This window comes from Bombina bombina, chromosome 3, assembly GCF_027579735.1.
Source record: "Bombina bombina isolate aBomBom1 chromosome 3, aBomBom1.pri, whole genome shotgun sequence".
Classification (NCBI taxonomy): Eukaryota; Metazoa; Chordata; class Amphibia; order Anura; family Bombinatoridae; genus Bombina; species Bombina bombina.
The window spans coordinates 1,258,072,197-1,258,085,611 of NC_069501.1; the positions used below are offsets into that span (position 1 = coordinate 1,258,072,197).

Here is a 13,415-nt window from a genome sequence, read left to right on the forward strand (position 1 = left end):
AGATGTTTCCCATTGTGTAGTGTTTGTGAATCCAGAAATGTGTATTGAATTTTATTTTAATTGTAAATGTAATTTTATTGAAATAATAATGTGTTACTAGTGATGGGGATTTGTAGTTGATGTAATCTAAAAGTGTTAAAAATATTTATGGTGTGGTGAATATTTAATATTAAAAAACATAAGTCCACCATAGGGAAATAGTCATTTCTTTATCTATTTATCATAGCTGGGTCTAACGCATGAAATCATGTATTTTCTAGCGCTGGTATTTGGAGTTTTTCAGTCTACGCTATTTGCGTGCGTTAGGGAAATGAGGGTTTCGCGTGCACGAGCACGTCTTCCCAATAGAAGTCAATGGAGGCTCCAAAGATTTCTATATTTTTTTTTCTAAGACTGGTTTTCCTCGTAAAGTGAGTGACGTCATGAGCTTGTGTGAAAAAGTAACTAAATCGTGTTCTTTTTGTAATAAATAAATATTTTGTGTATGTAATGTGGTGTATATTGTTTGTATGCATCGATGAGTGTATGTTTGTGATAATGTTATTCGTTAGATGTAGGTATATGAGGGTCTTTTCCCGTATGTCCATGTAAGTCAATGGGAAAATGGATTTGTGTGGATTTTTTTCAAACACCCGAGATCTCGCAACTTTAATCCTTTGTATTTTAAAGAAAAAATAAAAAATACGAAAAATAAAGATAGTGTTGTGTTTGTATGAGTGTAAGTGTACTTTGTGTAATATTTGTTTTGTGATTCGTGGATGTTTTTTTGTGCGGTATATGTTTACTACTGGGTCTGAGGTGGCGGTAGAAAGTTGAGCGTTAGGTGTATTTTGAGTCGCGGTAAATAAACTCTAAATACCGGAGTGCGTAAAAAACCCGCGTTAGGAGCCTCTAACGCTGGTTTTGACGGCTACCGCCGAACTCTAAATCTAGGCCTTAGTCTGAGAGAATAACATGTTATGCAGATGTAAAAATCTTAGATAAAATGCCTCCTTGTATCTGGACAGTCCTTGCATAAAGGGGCAGTAAACTGGAATCTAATATATATCATTTGTGTATTGAGGAGGAAACATTTCTGCATGGTTTTAAATATAGAATTTCTACAGCATTGTCAAATAATCATAAATACACTGCTGCTAAAAAAAATGTGTTTTTATGGACCCCTGGCCCCACCATACAACTACTACCACACTGAAGTTACAATCTTAAATTGCACAAAGAAATAAAAAACATTTGCTAAGTAATTCCTACCTCCTCTGCAAATGAAAGTGATCAGTTTTCTGACTCAGGCACACATTGTACAAACAAAGTGCCAAGTTTGTCTCACACTGTGCATAGTGGTTTAGTGCACACTCAGAAATCCTCTCAAATGCTAATACTTTACTCCTTGTAATAACATTTCCCATGCTCAATTAGCACTCTGCTGTAGTACCCACTGGTGGCTGCCAAAATTAAAAAAAAAAAAAAAATTTTTTTTTTAGTTCTTGCCTCATGGGGCCCCCCCTAGCCCATTGGGCCCCTGACAGGAGTCACCCCTGTCACCCCCTGATGGCGGCCCTGAGCGGCAGTCACATGTATAATGTGTGTGTGTTCCATTAGCAGTCAGCGGCAGTTACATGTATAATGTGTGTGTGTTCCATAAGCGGTCAGCGGCAGTCACATGTGTAAAGTGTGTGTGTTCCATTAGCAGTCAGCGGCAGTCACATGTATAATGTGTGTGTGTTCCATTAGCAGTCAGCGGCAGTCACATCATGTATAATGTGTGTGTGTTCCATTAGCAGTCAGTGGCAGTCACATGTATAATGTGTGTGTGTTCCATTAGCAGTCAGCGGCAGTCACATGTATAATGTGTGTGTGTTCCATTAGCAGTCAGCGGCAGTCACATGTATAGTGTGTGTGTTCCATTAGTGGTCAGCGGCAGTCACATGTATAATGTGTGTGTTCCATAAGTGGTCAGTGGCAGTCACATGTATCATGTGTGTGTGTGTTCCATTATCAGTCAGCCGCAGTCACATGTATAATGTGTTTGTGTTCCATAAGCGGTCAGCGGCAGTCACATGTATAATGTGTGTTCCATTAGCAGTCAGCGGCAGTCACATGTATAATGTGTGTGTGTTCCATTAGCATTCAGCGGCAGTCACATGTATAATGTGTGTGTGTTCCATTAACAGTTAGTGGCAGTCACATGTATGTGTGTTCCATTTGCAGTCAGTGGCAGTCACATGTATAATGTGTGTGTGTTCCATTTGCAGTCAGCGGCAGTCACATGTATAATGTGTGTGTGTTTTCCATTAGCAGTCAGCGGCAGTCACATGTATAATGTGTGTGTGTTCCATTAGCAGTCAGTGGCAGTCACATGTATAATGTGTGTGTGTTCCATAAGCGGTCAGCGGCAGTCACATGTATAATGTGTGTGTGTTCCATTAGCAGTCAGCGGCAGTCACATGTATAATGTGTGTGTGTTCCATTAGCAGTCAGTGGCAGTCACATGTATGATGTGTGTGTGTTCCATTAACAGTTAGCGTCAGTCACATGTATGTGTGTTCCATTTGCAGTCAGTGGCAGTCACATGTATAATGTGTTTGTGTTCCATTAGCAGTCAGTGGCAGTCACATGTATAATGTGTGTGTGTTCGATTAGCAGTCAGCGGCAGTCACATGTATAAATGTGTGTGTGTTCCATTAGCAGTCAGCGGCAGTCACATGTATAAATGTGTGTGTGTTCGATTAGCAGTCAGCGGCAGTCACATGTATAATGTGTGTGTGTGTGTTCCATTAGCAGTCAGCGGCAGTCACATGTATAAATGTGTGTGTGTTCCATTAGCAGTCAGCGGCAGTCACATGTATAATGTGTGTGTGTTCCATTAGCAGTCAGCGGCAGTCACATGTATAAGTGTGTGTGTGTTCTATTAGCAGTCAGCGGCAGTCACATGTATAAATGTGTGTGTGTTCCATTAGCAGTCAGCGGCAGTCACATGTATGTGTGTTCCATTAGCAGTCAGCGGCAGTCACATGTATAATGTGTGTGTGTTCCATTAGCAGTCAGCGGCAGTCACATGTATAATGTGTGTGTGTTCCATTAGCAGTCAGCGGCAGTCACATGTATAATGTGTGTGTGTTCCATTAGCAGTCAGCGGTAGTCACGTATGATATGTGTGTGTTCCATTAGCAGTCAGCGGCAGTCACATGTATAATGTGTGTGTGTTCCATTAGCAGTCAGCGGCAGTCACATGTATAATGTGTGTGTGTTCCATTAGCAGTCAGTGGCAGTCACATGTATAATGTGTGTGTGTTCCATTAGCAGTCAGCGGCAGTCACATGTATAATGTGTGTGTGTTCCATTAGCAGTCAGCGGTAGTCACATGTATAATGTGTGTGTTCCATTAGCAGTCAGCGGCAGTCACATGTATAATGTGTGTGTGTTCCATTAGCAGTCAGCGGCAGTCACATGTATAATGTGTGTGTGTGTTCCATTAGCAGTCAGCGGCAGTCACATGTATAATGTGTGTGTGTTCCATTAGCAGTCAGCGGTAGTCACATGTATAATGTGTGTGTGTTCCATTAGCAGTCAGCGGCAGTCACATGTATAATGTGTGTGTGTTCCATTAGCAGTCAGTGGCAGTCACATGTATAATGTGTGTGTGTTCCATTAGCAGTCAGCGGCAGTCACATGTGTAGCCCTTCCTGTTGAACATTTACACCTGTATACAGTCTGCAGGAGAAGTTGCCTAGGCAACTATTAGACTGGTTGGTCATGTGATCAAGTGAAACTGAAAGAAGAGTGTAAGACACAGGAGGAAGCAGACATGTCAGAGCAGTGAAGGTGTGTGTGTGAGGCCTGGCTGTGTGAGAGCTGCAGACTTCATCTTGTAAAGTAACAGCATCCCTCTGCTGATTTAGTGTATGCTGCCAGCTGCAGTCTGTCCCTGTTAGAGAGCTGTGGAGAAGAATGCAGACAAAGTAAATGACTGGCAGACCTTGGAGTTTTCTTTCAGCCTGTGCAGAATCCTGTCAGTGGTAAGAAGTATCCTCTCTCCTTGTCATACTGACAGGGCATTCTGTCCATCACATAAACTTATAAACAGCTCTTCCTGTGGATTGCAGTTTCCTATGAGCTGCAACTGTTTAAATGCATGTGGATTACCTTAAAGGGCCCCAACATTTATGTGCACCAACTGGTACCCATCAGCCATTAGGGTGAAGCCTGAGGGTGGGTTCGCAGGTGGTTTGGGAGGGTGCTGGGCCTGGTTAGAGAGAGTCGGTGTGTTAGTTAGCCACTGTATTTCTTGCCTTATTTTTATTTACCATAATCCTTTAATACATGTTCATACTGTTTTACTGTTATTACTGTGTGTGTTGTAGTTATTTATTATGTTCCTGTCTGGGAAACCCATTCTTGCCCTGGATGCCCAGTCAGGTGGAGGCACTGCCACAGTCATGTACCCCAACTCCCAGGTAGCGGAGACTCAGGATCAGCCTGCAGAGCACATGGAGGTAGCTGGGGTAAAGACCCACAGGGGTAATTGTGGGCCTAGGCCAAACCCCGTTACATTTGGTGGTACTGCTGAGATAAATTGGGGTACACCCAGTAAGGATCCGTTAATTCCCCGGCCCACACTCCCATTTGTAACAGATTGGGCCCAGCAACAGAAGGTACCATTGCATCATGCAGTGATGATATGCCAGGTACCTCCCTATAGTGAGATAAAACATGTCACCAAGTGCGTAGAGATTATACTGGGAATAGAGATGGCTACCATCAGAGACATCCTGCATGATTCATACGGTCAAACTTACATGTTAGTATATTCCCATGCAGATTTGAGAGGCCGTCATAGGCCTACATGTCTATACCTTCTTGAAACAGCTCCTGAAGGATGTCGCTTAGTGTACGCTCTCCCTGATAAGGAGGAAGGGGTTACACTGCAGCAACCCTCCACTATAGGCCAAAGAGACTTTAATGTATCAAGTTATTCCCAGATTCTGTCCCCTTTGTCAGAGAAACCCCCCAGGAGATTACCGGTTACCCCTGTAGAGACTGGGGCCATCCCCAAACGAAATGTCTACTTTTCCAGTGTGCAAGGGACAACTGCCCCTAAGACCCCAGATCTAGTGGTTCCCTCATCTCCAACATCCCCAAAACCAGGCGATTCCCTATTGAGAACCACAAGTTCAGGAGAGAGTAACATATCTGAAATACTGCAAAAACTCTCAGAAGCCATAGTAACAGCTACCCATACCCACAGTTACCGTAAGCTGAAAGTGTTTTCTGGGAATCAACCTGTTCCTGCCGGGGAGGAGCCCTTTAAGGCCTGGAAGGATAATGCTGTACAATTATTGGAAGAATGGTCTTGTACGGATAACATAAAAAAACAACGGATAATGGAGAGTCTTCGTTTCCCAGCTACAAATATGATAAGGCTGTTTAGGGGAGTGAATGAACAAGCTACCGCACAAGATTACCTGAAAGTTTTGCAGGATGCGTATGGAAAATCTGAGGACTCTGATGATCTATTAATCAAGTTCCTAGCCACTAAACAGAAGGAACATGAGAAAGCTTCAGACTATATCAATCGATTACAATTGTCACTGGGAAAACTGTTTCATAATGGAGCAGTCACTGCATCTGAGTTGGATGCTCGACTATCCAAACAAATTCAGAAGGGAGGCCTTAGCAATGATCCAGTCATGATCATGTTAAGAGTTAAGTTGGATGATCAAGTCTTGTCCTATTCCACACTGATCCGAAAAGCAAAAATACTGGAGAACCAAATGTCCCCATCTCCTCCACAAAAAGGAAATTCTTCTAAAGCTGCAGATAAAGAGGATATGGAACTGTTCGTCCTTAAAAAAAAGGTAGCTAAATTAGAATTATTGTCTAAGTCATCGCCAAGAAGAACAGATTATTCTCCTACCAGGAGGCAGCACCGCAGGGAGACCACAGGAAGGTTATTCCCAGAGGAACAGTCCCCCCGAGGGAACTGTTTTAAGTGTGGAAAATCAGGGCATTTCAAGCGGGAGTGTCCCACTAATTCATCAGATACAGAAGTGGATGTGCTAGCTATTGAGCTGGAGGAGGCTCAAGCTACCAGTCCTTTCAGGAAAAGAGGAAAAAGAACCACACCCATATTATCTGTGGGGGCCAAGATCGGGCCCAAATCTCTGATACAGTTACAAATAGAAGATATTCATGCCTCGGCCTTGTTAGATACTGGATCCCAGGTCACCATCATTAATAGAGACTTCTATGACCATCATCTAAAACATATTCCCCTGGAGCCAGCAGGAGAGTTGCAGTTGTGGGGAGTGGGATCTCAGGCCCAGCCTGTAGAGGGATGTATAAGAGTGACAATAACAATCCCACAGTTAAACACAGGAATGATCTGCCCTATGGAATTGGAAGCTCTTGTATGCTCCATGAAGAAAACAATGTGCGCCCCAATAATTTTGGGTACCAACGCAAGAATGGTGCAGGACATGTTCAGGGCCTACCTAACTGAAGTGGGAGATGTATCTCTAACCAGACTGATGGAAGTCAGCCCTGTTCTAGGGAAAGAATGCCATCGACTAGCCCTACAAGCTAGACCAGGATCATGCCACTACTCAGGGAAAGAACCTTTATTTGTAAGGCCTGGAGAGACTAAGACTCTACGAGCCATAGCATCTATGCACCATGAAATATCAGGAGGAACCAGGCAATACCTCATTGAGTCCTTGCCTGAGGAGGATGCAAAAAAAGGGTGGACTCTCATACCTGAGGTGAAAGACTGGCGGAATCACTGGTGTAAAGATTTTCCCATAATGATAAGAAACTTAACACCCACAGAGATCAGAATTGATCGTCACCAGAAGATTGGTGTGATTCACTTGTTGGACCAAGTCTCTTCAGTAATGTCTGTAAAGGCAGAACAGGGAGGTGATCATGAAGGACCTATAGTTTTTGAACTGGAAGATTCTCCTCTACCACCAAAGTGGAGAGATAGCCTCCGATCCAAATTAGCTACTCGAGAGAAAGTTTTCTCCAGGAAAGAAATGGATGTGGGATGTGCAAAGAGTGCCACACATGCTATCAGACTTTCTGACCCAGCTCCTTTCAGAGAAAGATCAAGGAGAATACCCCCTCGAGATGTGGAAGATGTCCGGGATATACTCAAACAGATGGAAGAATCTGGCATTATTAAAGAGTCCAGAAGTCCATATGCCTCACCCATAGTGGTAGTTAGGAAAAAGAATGGCACAGTCCGGCTTTGCATAGACTATCGGACTTTAAACAAAAGGACTGTGCCAGATCAATATACTCTGCCACGGATAGAAGATCTGCTAGATGCCCTTTCTGGAAGCCAGTGGTTCAGCGTCCTGGACTTGAGGTCTGGGTATTATCAGGTACCCATGAAGAAGGAGGATCAGGAAAAGACAGCTTTCATCTGTCCCTTGGGATTCTACGAGTTTACCAGGATGCCCCAAGGGGTCACTGGAGCTCCCGCCACCTTTCAAAGGCTGATGGAGAAGACTGTGGGGGATATGAATCCCAAAGAGTGCCTAGTCTATCTTGATGACCTCATAGTGTTTGGAAGGACACCAGAAGAGCACGAACAGCGATTGCTGAAGGTGTTGGATCGACTCCAAGCAGAGGGTCTGAAATTATCAATAGACAAATGTCGATTTGCCCAGAACTCTGTTACATATGTAGGTCACATTGTTTCCGCACAAGGTGTGACAACTGACCCGACCAAAATTGAAGCGGTGATGAACTGGCCCAGGCCAGATAACATCAGTGAGCTGCGCTCATTTCTTGGATTCTGCGGTTACTACCGGAGGTTTGTGAAAGACTATTCAAAGATTGCTCGAGAGCTACACAACCTGTTAAAGACTACCTCAGCTATAGAGGGTGTTAAGGCACCAAGTCCTAAAGACTCCTTCGGAAAGAAATGGACCTCAGGATGCGAAGAAGCCTTCTTAATCTTGAAGAAAAGACTCACAGAAGCTCCTGTATTGGCATATTCAGATCCCGAGAAACCATATGTGCTCCATGTTGATGCCAGTATGGAAGGCCTAGGGGCCGTATTGCATCAGAGCTACCCAGAAGGGTTAAGACCAGTGGCCTACATAAGTAGAAGTCTAACTGGTGCAGAGAAAAACTATCCGGTCCATAAGCTAGAATTCTTGGCGCTCAAGTGGGCAATTGTGGACAAGTTACATGACTATTTATATGGAGCAACATTCGAGGTAAGGACGGATAACAATCCGCTTACTTATATTCAAACAACAGCAAAGCTGGATGCCACAGGGCATAGGTGGCTGGCAGCATTGTCAAACTATAGTTTCAGCCTTAAATACAAGCCAGGCCCTAAGAATGTCAGTGCGGATGCTCTGTCCCGCAGACCTGGACTTCCTCCTCATGAAGAAAAGGAGGAATGGGAAGAAATCCCTGTGCCTGGGGTAGGAGCCCTGTGCCAAACATATGTAGTGGCTGAGAGGCAGGATGAGTTCTCTGAACTCAGAGGAATAGACTCCATATGTCACTCCCCAGAAGCCGTACCAGAGGTATTCTGTGCTCCAGCAATGCTCCAACAGTGGTCTCACATAACCAATGAAGACAAGAAGAAAGCCCAGTCACAGGACTGGTATATAGGTACAGTCCTCAAGGCAATGAGAGCCAAGAACCCTAAATTACTGAGCTCCCTTCCCATTGGACAAAGAGATTTGTACCGGAGAGAATGGAGTAAACTACATCTAGAAGATGGAATCCTTTATAGAGTTATAAAATACCATGACCACCCTGGTCGAAAGCAGCTAGTGTTACCTCATAGATATCGGGGAATGGTCCTGAGAGCTCTCCATGATCAACATGGGCATCTTGGGGTAGACAAGACCTATGGCCTGGTACAAGACCGGTTCTATTGGCCTCGCATGAGAGAACATGTTGAACATTATGTGAAGACCTGCAGAAGATGTATTCAGAGAAAGACTCTGCCTGTGAGAGCTGCCCCTATGGGCCACCTGAGAAGTACAGGACCCCTGGATCTTGTGTGCATGGACTATCTATGTATTGAGAATGATACTACCGGAATTGGGAATGTTCTGGTAGTAACAGACCATTTCACCAGATACGCTCAGGCTTTTCCCACTAAAGACCAGAAGGCTGTGACCGTAGCCAAGGTCCTCTGGCAGAAATATTTTATGCACTACGGTCTGCCCAATCGAATACATTCTGATCAAGGTAGAGACTTTGAGAGTAAGCTGATCAAAGAACTGCTGGATATGTTGCAGGTTCACAAGTCCAGAACAACACCCTACCACCCTGAGGGTGATGCCCAGCCTGAGCGTTTTAATAGGACACTCCTAGACATGCTCGGGACTCTGAAACAAGTAGAGAAGCGGTCCTGGAGTAAGCATGTAGAAGCCATGGTCCACGCATATAATTGCACAAGGCATGAGTCTACAGGATTCTCACCCTATTTCCTAATGTTTGGAAGGGAAGCCAGACTACCGATAGATGTCCGGTTGGGGGTGTCCCCAGATGGGACAAAGTCAGACTCTCACTTCCAGTATGTGAGGACCCTCAGACAAAACCTTCACAGTGCCTACGAGTTGGCCACTCAAGCTGCGGCAAAAATGGAGGAACGCAACAAAAGAAGATACGATACCAAAGTGAAGCATCAGGAAGTCCAAGCGGGAGATAAGGTTCTCCTCCGGAATCTAGGGGTACCTGGGAAACACAAATTAGCAGACAGATGGAAGGATACCCTATTTGAAGTTGTGTCTAAGCTAAAGGGGCTGCCAGTGTATAATATAAAAGGCCCAGAAGGCCGGATCAAAGCTTGGCATAGGAACCATCTACTACCAATAGCCTATATCGATGAAGAGGAAGGGAGTAGTAGTGAATGGGAGAAAAGCACAACGGAGAGTCCTGAAAATGAGGCAGTAGAGACCCCAGAAGCTCTTAGTGCTGATGATCAATGGTGGTCTCCTCCTGCTGAGGAAACACAGCACTTTCCTTCCTCTCCTCCCTTAGCCTCCTCTACATTGAATCCCAACAGCCCCAACTTTGTGCCTGGGACCCCAAAAGGAGACTCTTGTATCATGGGAAAGCCAGGGTCTCAAGCATCTGGTGACCTCCCCACCCAAGTGGCCAGAGCTGAAGATTCCCAGGAACATTCTGGACTTCCTCAGAGAGAACAGAGACTGGGTACTAGAATACGACAGCCTCCCAGGGTTCTTACTTACGATCAAGTCGGAGAACCCAGTTATGTACATATGCCCCAGGTACAATCTAAAATGGTTGATTTACTGTATGCGGTTGCGGACATTATGAATGTTGGAACCTCTCTGTACTAGAATAAACTGTAAGATAGTTAACATTTGTTTATAGGACTGTTAGTGCATTTATTATTATTTATATGTTTTGTTTTTTCAATTTACCTCTTGGTGGAACCTTGCCAGTGGAAGGCAAGGATTTTACAAGGGGGAGAATGTAGCCCTTCCTGTTGAACATTTACACCTGTATACAGTCTGCAGGAGAAGTTGCCTAGGCAACTATTAGACTGGTTGGTCATGTGATCAAGTGAAACTGAAAGAAGAGTGTAAGACACAGGAGGAAGCAGACATGTCAGAGCAGTGAAGGTGTGTGTGTGAGGCCTGGCTGTGTGAGAGCTGCAGACTTCATCTTGTAAAGTAACAGCATCCCTCTGCTGATTTAGTGTATGCTGCCAGCTGCAGTCTGTCCCTGTTAGAGAGCTGTGGAGAAGAATGCAGACAAAGTAAATGACTGGCAGACCTTGGAGTTTTCTTTCAGCCTGTGCAGAATCCTGTCAGTGGTAAGAAGTATCCTCTCTCCTTGTCATACTGACAGGGCATTCTGTCCATCACATAAACTTATAAACAGCTCTTCCTGTGGATTGCAGTTTCCTATGAGCTGCAACTGTTTAAATGCATGTGGATTACCTTAAAGGGCCCCAACATTTATGTGCACCAACTGGTACCCATCAGCCATTAGGGTGAAGCCTGAGGGTGGGTTCGCAGGTGGTTTGGGAGGGTGCTGGGCCTGGTTAGAGAGAGTCGGTGTGTTAGTTAGCCACTGTATTTCTTGCCTTATTTTTATTTACCATAATCCTTTAATACATGTTCATACTGTTTTACTGTTATTACTGTGTGTGTTGTAGTTATTTATTATGTTCCTGTCTGGGAAACCCATTCTTGCCCTGGATGCCCAGTCAGGTGGAGGCACTGCCACAGTCATGTACCCCAACTCCCAGGTAGCGGAGACTCAGGATCAGCCTGCAGAGCACATGGAGGTAGCTGGGGTAAAGACCCACAGGGGTAATTGTGGGCCTAGGCCAAACCCCGTTACACATGTATAATGTGTGTGTGTTCCATTAGCAGTCAGCGGTAGTCACATGTATAATTTGTGTGTTCCATTAGCAGTCAGCGGCAGTCACATGTATAATGTGTGTGTGTTCCATTAGCAGTCAGCGGCAGTCACATGTATAATGTGTGTGTGTTCCATTAGCAGTCAGCGGCAGTCACATGTATAATGTGTGTGTGTTCCATTAGCAGTCAGCGGTAGTCACATGTATAATGTGTGTGTTCCATTAGCAGTCAGCGGCAGTCACATGTATAATGTGTGTGTGTTCCATTAGCAGTCAGCGGTAGTCACGTATGATATGTGTGTGTTCCATTAGCAGTCAGCGGCAGTCACATGTATAATGTGTGTGTGTTCCATTAGCAGTCAGCGGCAGTCACATGTATAATGTGTGTGTGTTCCATTAGCAGTCAGCGGTAGTCACGTATGATATGTGTGTGTTCCATTAGCAGTCAGCGGCAGTCACATGTATAATGTGTGTGTGTTCCATTAGCAGTCAGCGGCAGTCACATGTATAATGTGTGTGTGTTCCATTAGCAGTCAGCGGCAGTCACATGTATAATGTGTGTGTGTTCCATTTGCAGTCAGTGGCAATCATGTGTATAATGTGTGTGTGTTCATTAACAGTATTTTGCTTTTTTTTTCAGCATTTATCAAAAAGGCTTCTGATTCGGGGAACATCCTCTTTCCCAGCTTCTTCAGTTTTTCTTTCTGGACATATATAATATATTTGTTATTTTTAAAGCTGTACATTTAAAAGTTATTTATTGGCAATAATATGTAAAATTATACCATTATATTCACAACCATTTTATGCTCTGTGTGAGGTGCACCAGTGACAGGAGGGGTGCTGTGATTTTTCTGTGAATGTGACATAGAAGACAATGTTCTTTTTATTTTTAAATATATCTATACCTATATATCCCTATGAATATATACATATATATACATGTAAGTGTGTATTTGTGTGTGTTTTTGTTCTCAGAATTAGACAGTACCGATGGAAAGTACTAGAGATAGCAGTGCATTTGTAATTCGAAAGGAAACAATAAATTTAGCAAGATAAATATTTTTGTGCTTAAACATAAGTGTATATGATACCTATTTAAAGTGATAGTAAATCCTAGCGTTTTTAAAACGCTAGGATTTACCAGTTCAACAAATAAAGGGGACGTTTAGTCATGAAGTATAAAAATGTTTGTTTTATTTGTCTGCAGCGCTGAGGCAGCCCACGGCAAAATGCTATTTTGCAGTGAGGTTATAGGTGAGCAATAGCGTGCTTGCTATCCAGCAGAATTCCAGTGGGCCCGCATGGCTATTGGCTAAGAGATGGAGACATCACCTCACTGAAAAATAGCTTTCTGCTGCGGGCGGCCCAAGGTGCTCAGTGCGATGAATGCTTCAGACAAATAAAGGAGTTTTCAGCATGAAGTATTTTATACTTCATGACTAAAAGTGCCCTTTATTTGTTCCACTGGTAAATCCTAGCATACCACAAACGCTAGGATTTACTACCACTTTAAAGCTAGATTACGAGTGGAGCACTACAGGGAGTGCAGAATTATTAGGCAAGTTGTATTTTTGAGGATTAATTTTATTATTGAACAACAACCATGTTCTCAATGAACCCAAAAAACTCATTAATATCAAAGCTGAATAGTTTTGGAAGTAGTTTTTAGTTTGTTTTTAGTTATAGCTATTTTAGGGGGATATCTGTGTGTGCAGGTGACTATTACTGTGCATAATTATTAGGCAACTTAACAAAAAACAAATATATACCCATTTCAATTATTTATTTTTACCAGTGAAACCAATATAACATCTCAACATTCACAAATATACATTTCTGACATTCAAAAACAAAACAAAAACAAATCAGTGACCAATATAGCCACCTTTCTTTGCAAGGACACTCAAAAGCCTGCCATCTATGGATTCTGTCAGTGTTTTGATCTGTTCACCATCAACATTGCATGCAGCAGCAACCACAGCCTCCCAGACACTGTTCAGAGAGGTGTACTTTTTTCCCTCCTTGTAAATCTCACATTTGATGA

General features: G+C 43.6%; 1 protein-coding gene across 2 annotated transcripts in view; it reads left to right on the top strand.

Moving 5' to 3' along the window:
* Positions 1-12,316, top strand: part of LOC128654717 (ecto-ADP-ribosyltransferase 3-like) — a 112,640-nt gene extending 100,324 nt beyond the window's left edge. For both annotated transcript variants that reach the window (XM_053708795.1, XM_053708796.1), the window contains exon 5: positions 12,009-12,316. In XM_053708795.1, the coding sequence (XP_053564770.1) occupies positions 12,009-12,118 (110 nt within the window). In that variant the 3' untranslated portion in view covers positions 12,119-12,316. The remainder of the gene's footprint in view (positions 1-12,008) is intronic.
* Positions 12,317-13,415: the final 1,099 nt, after the last annotated feature.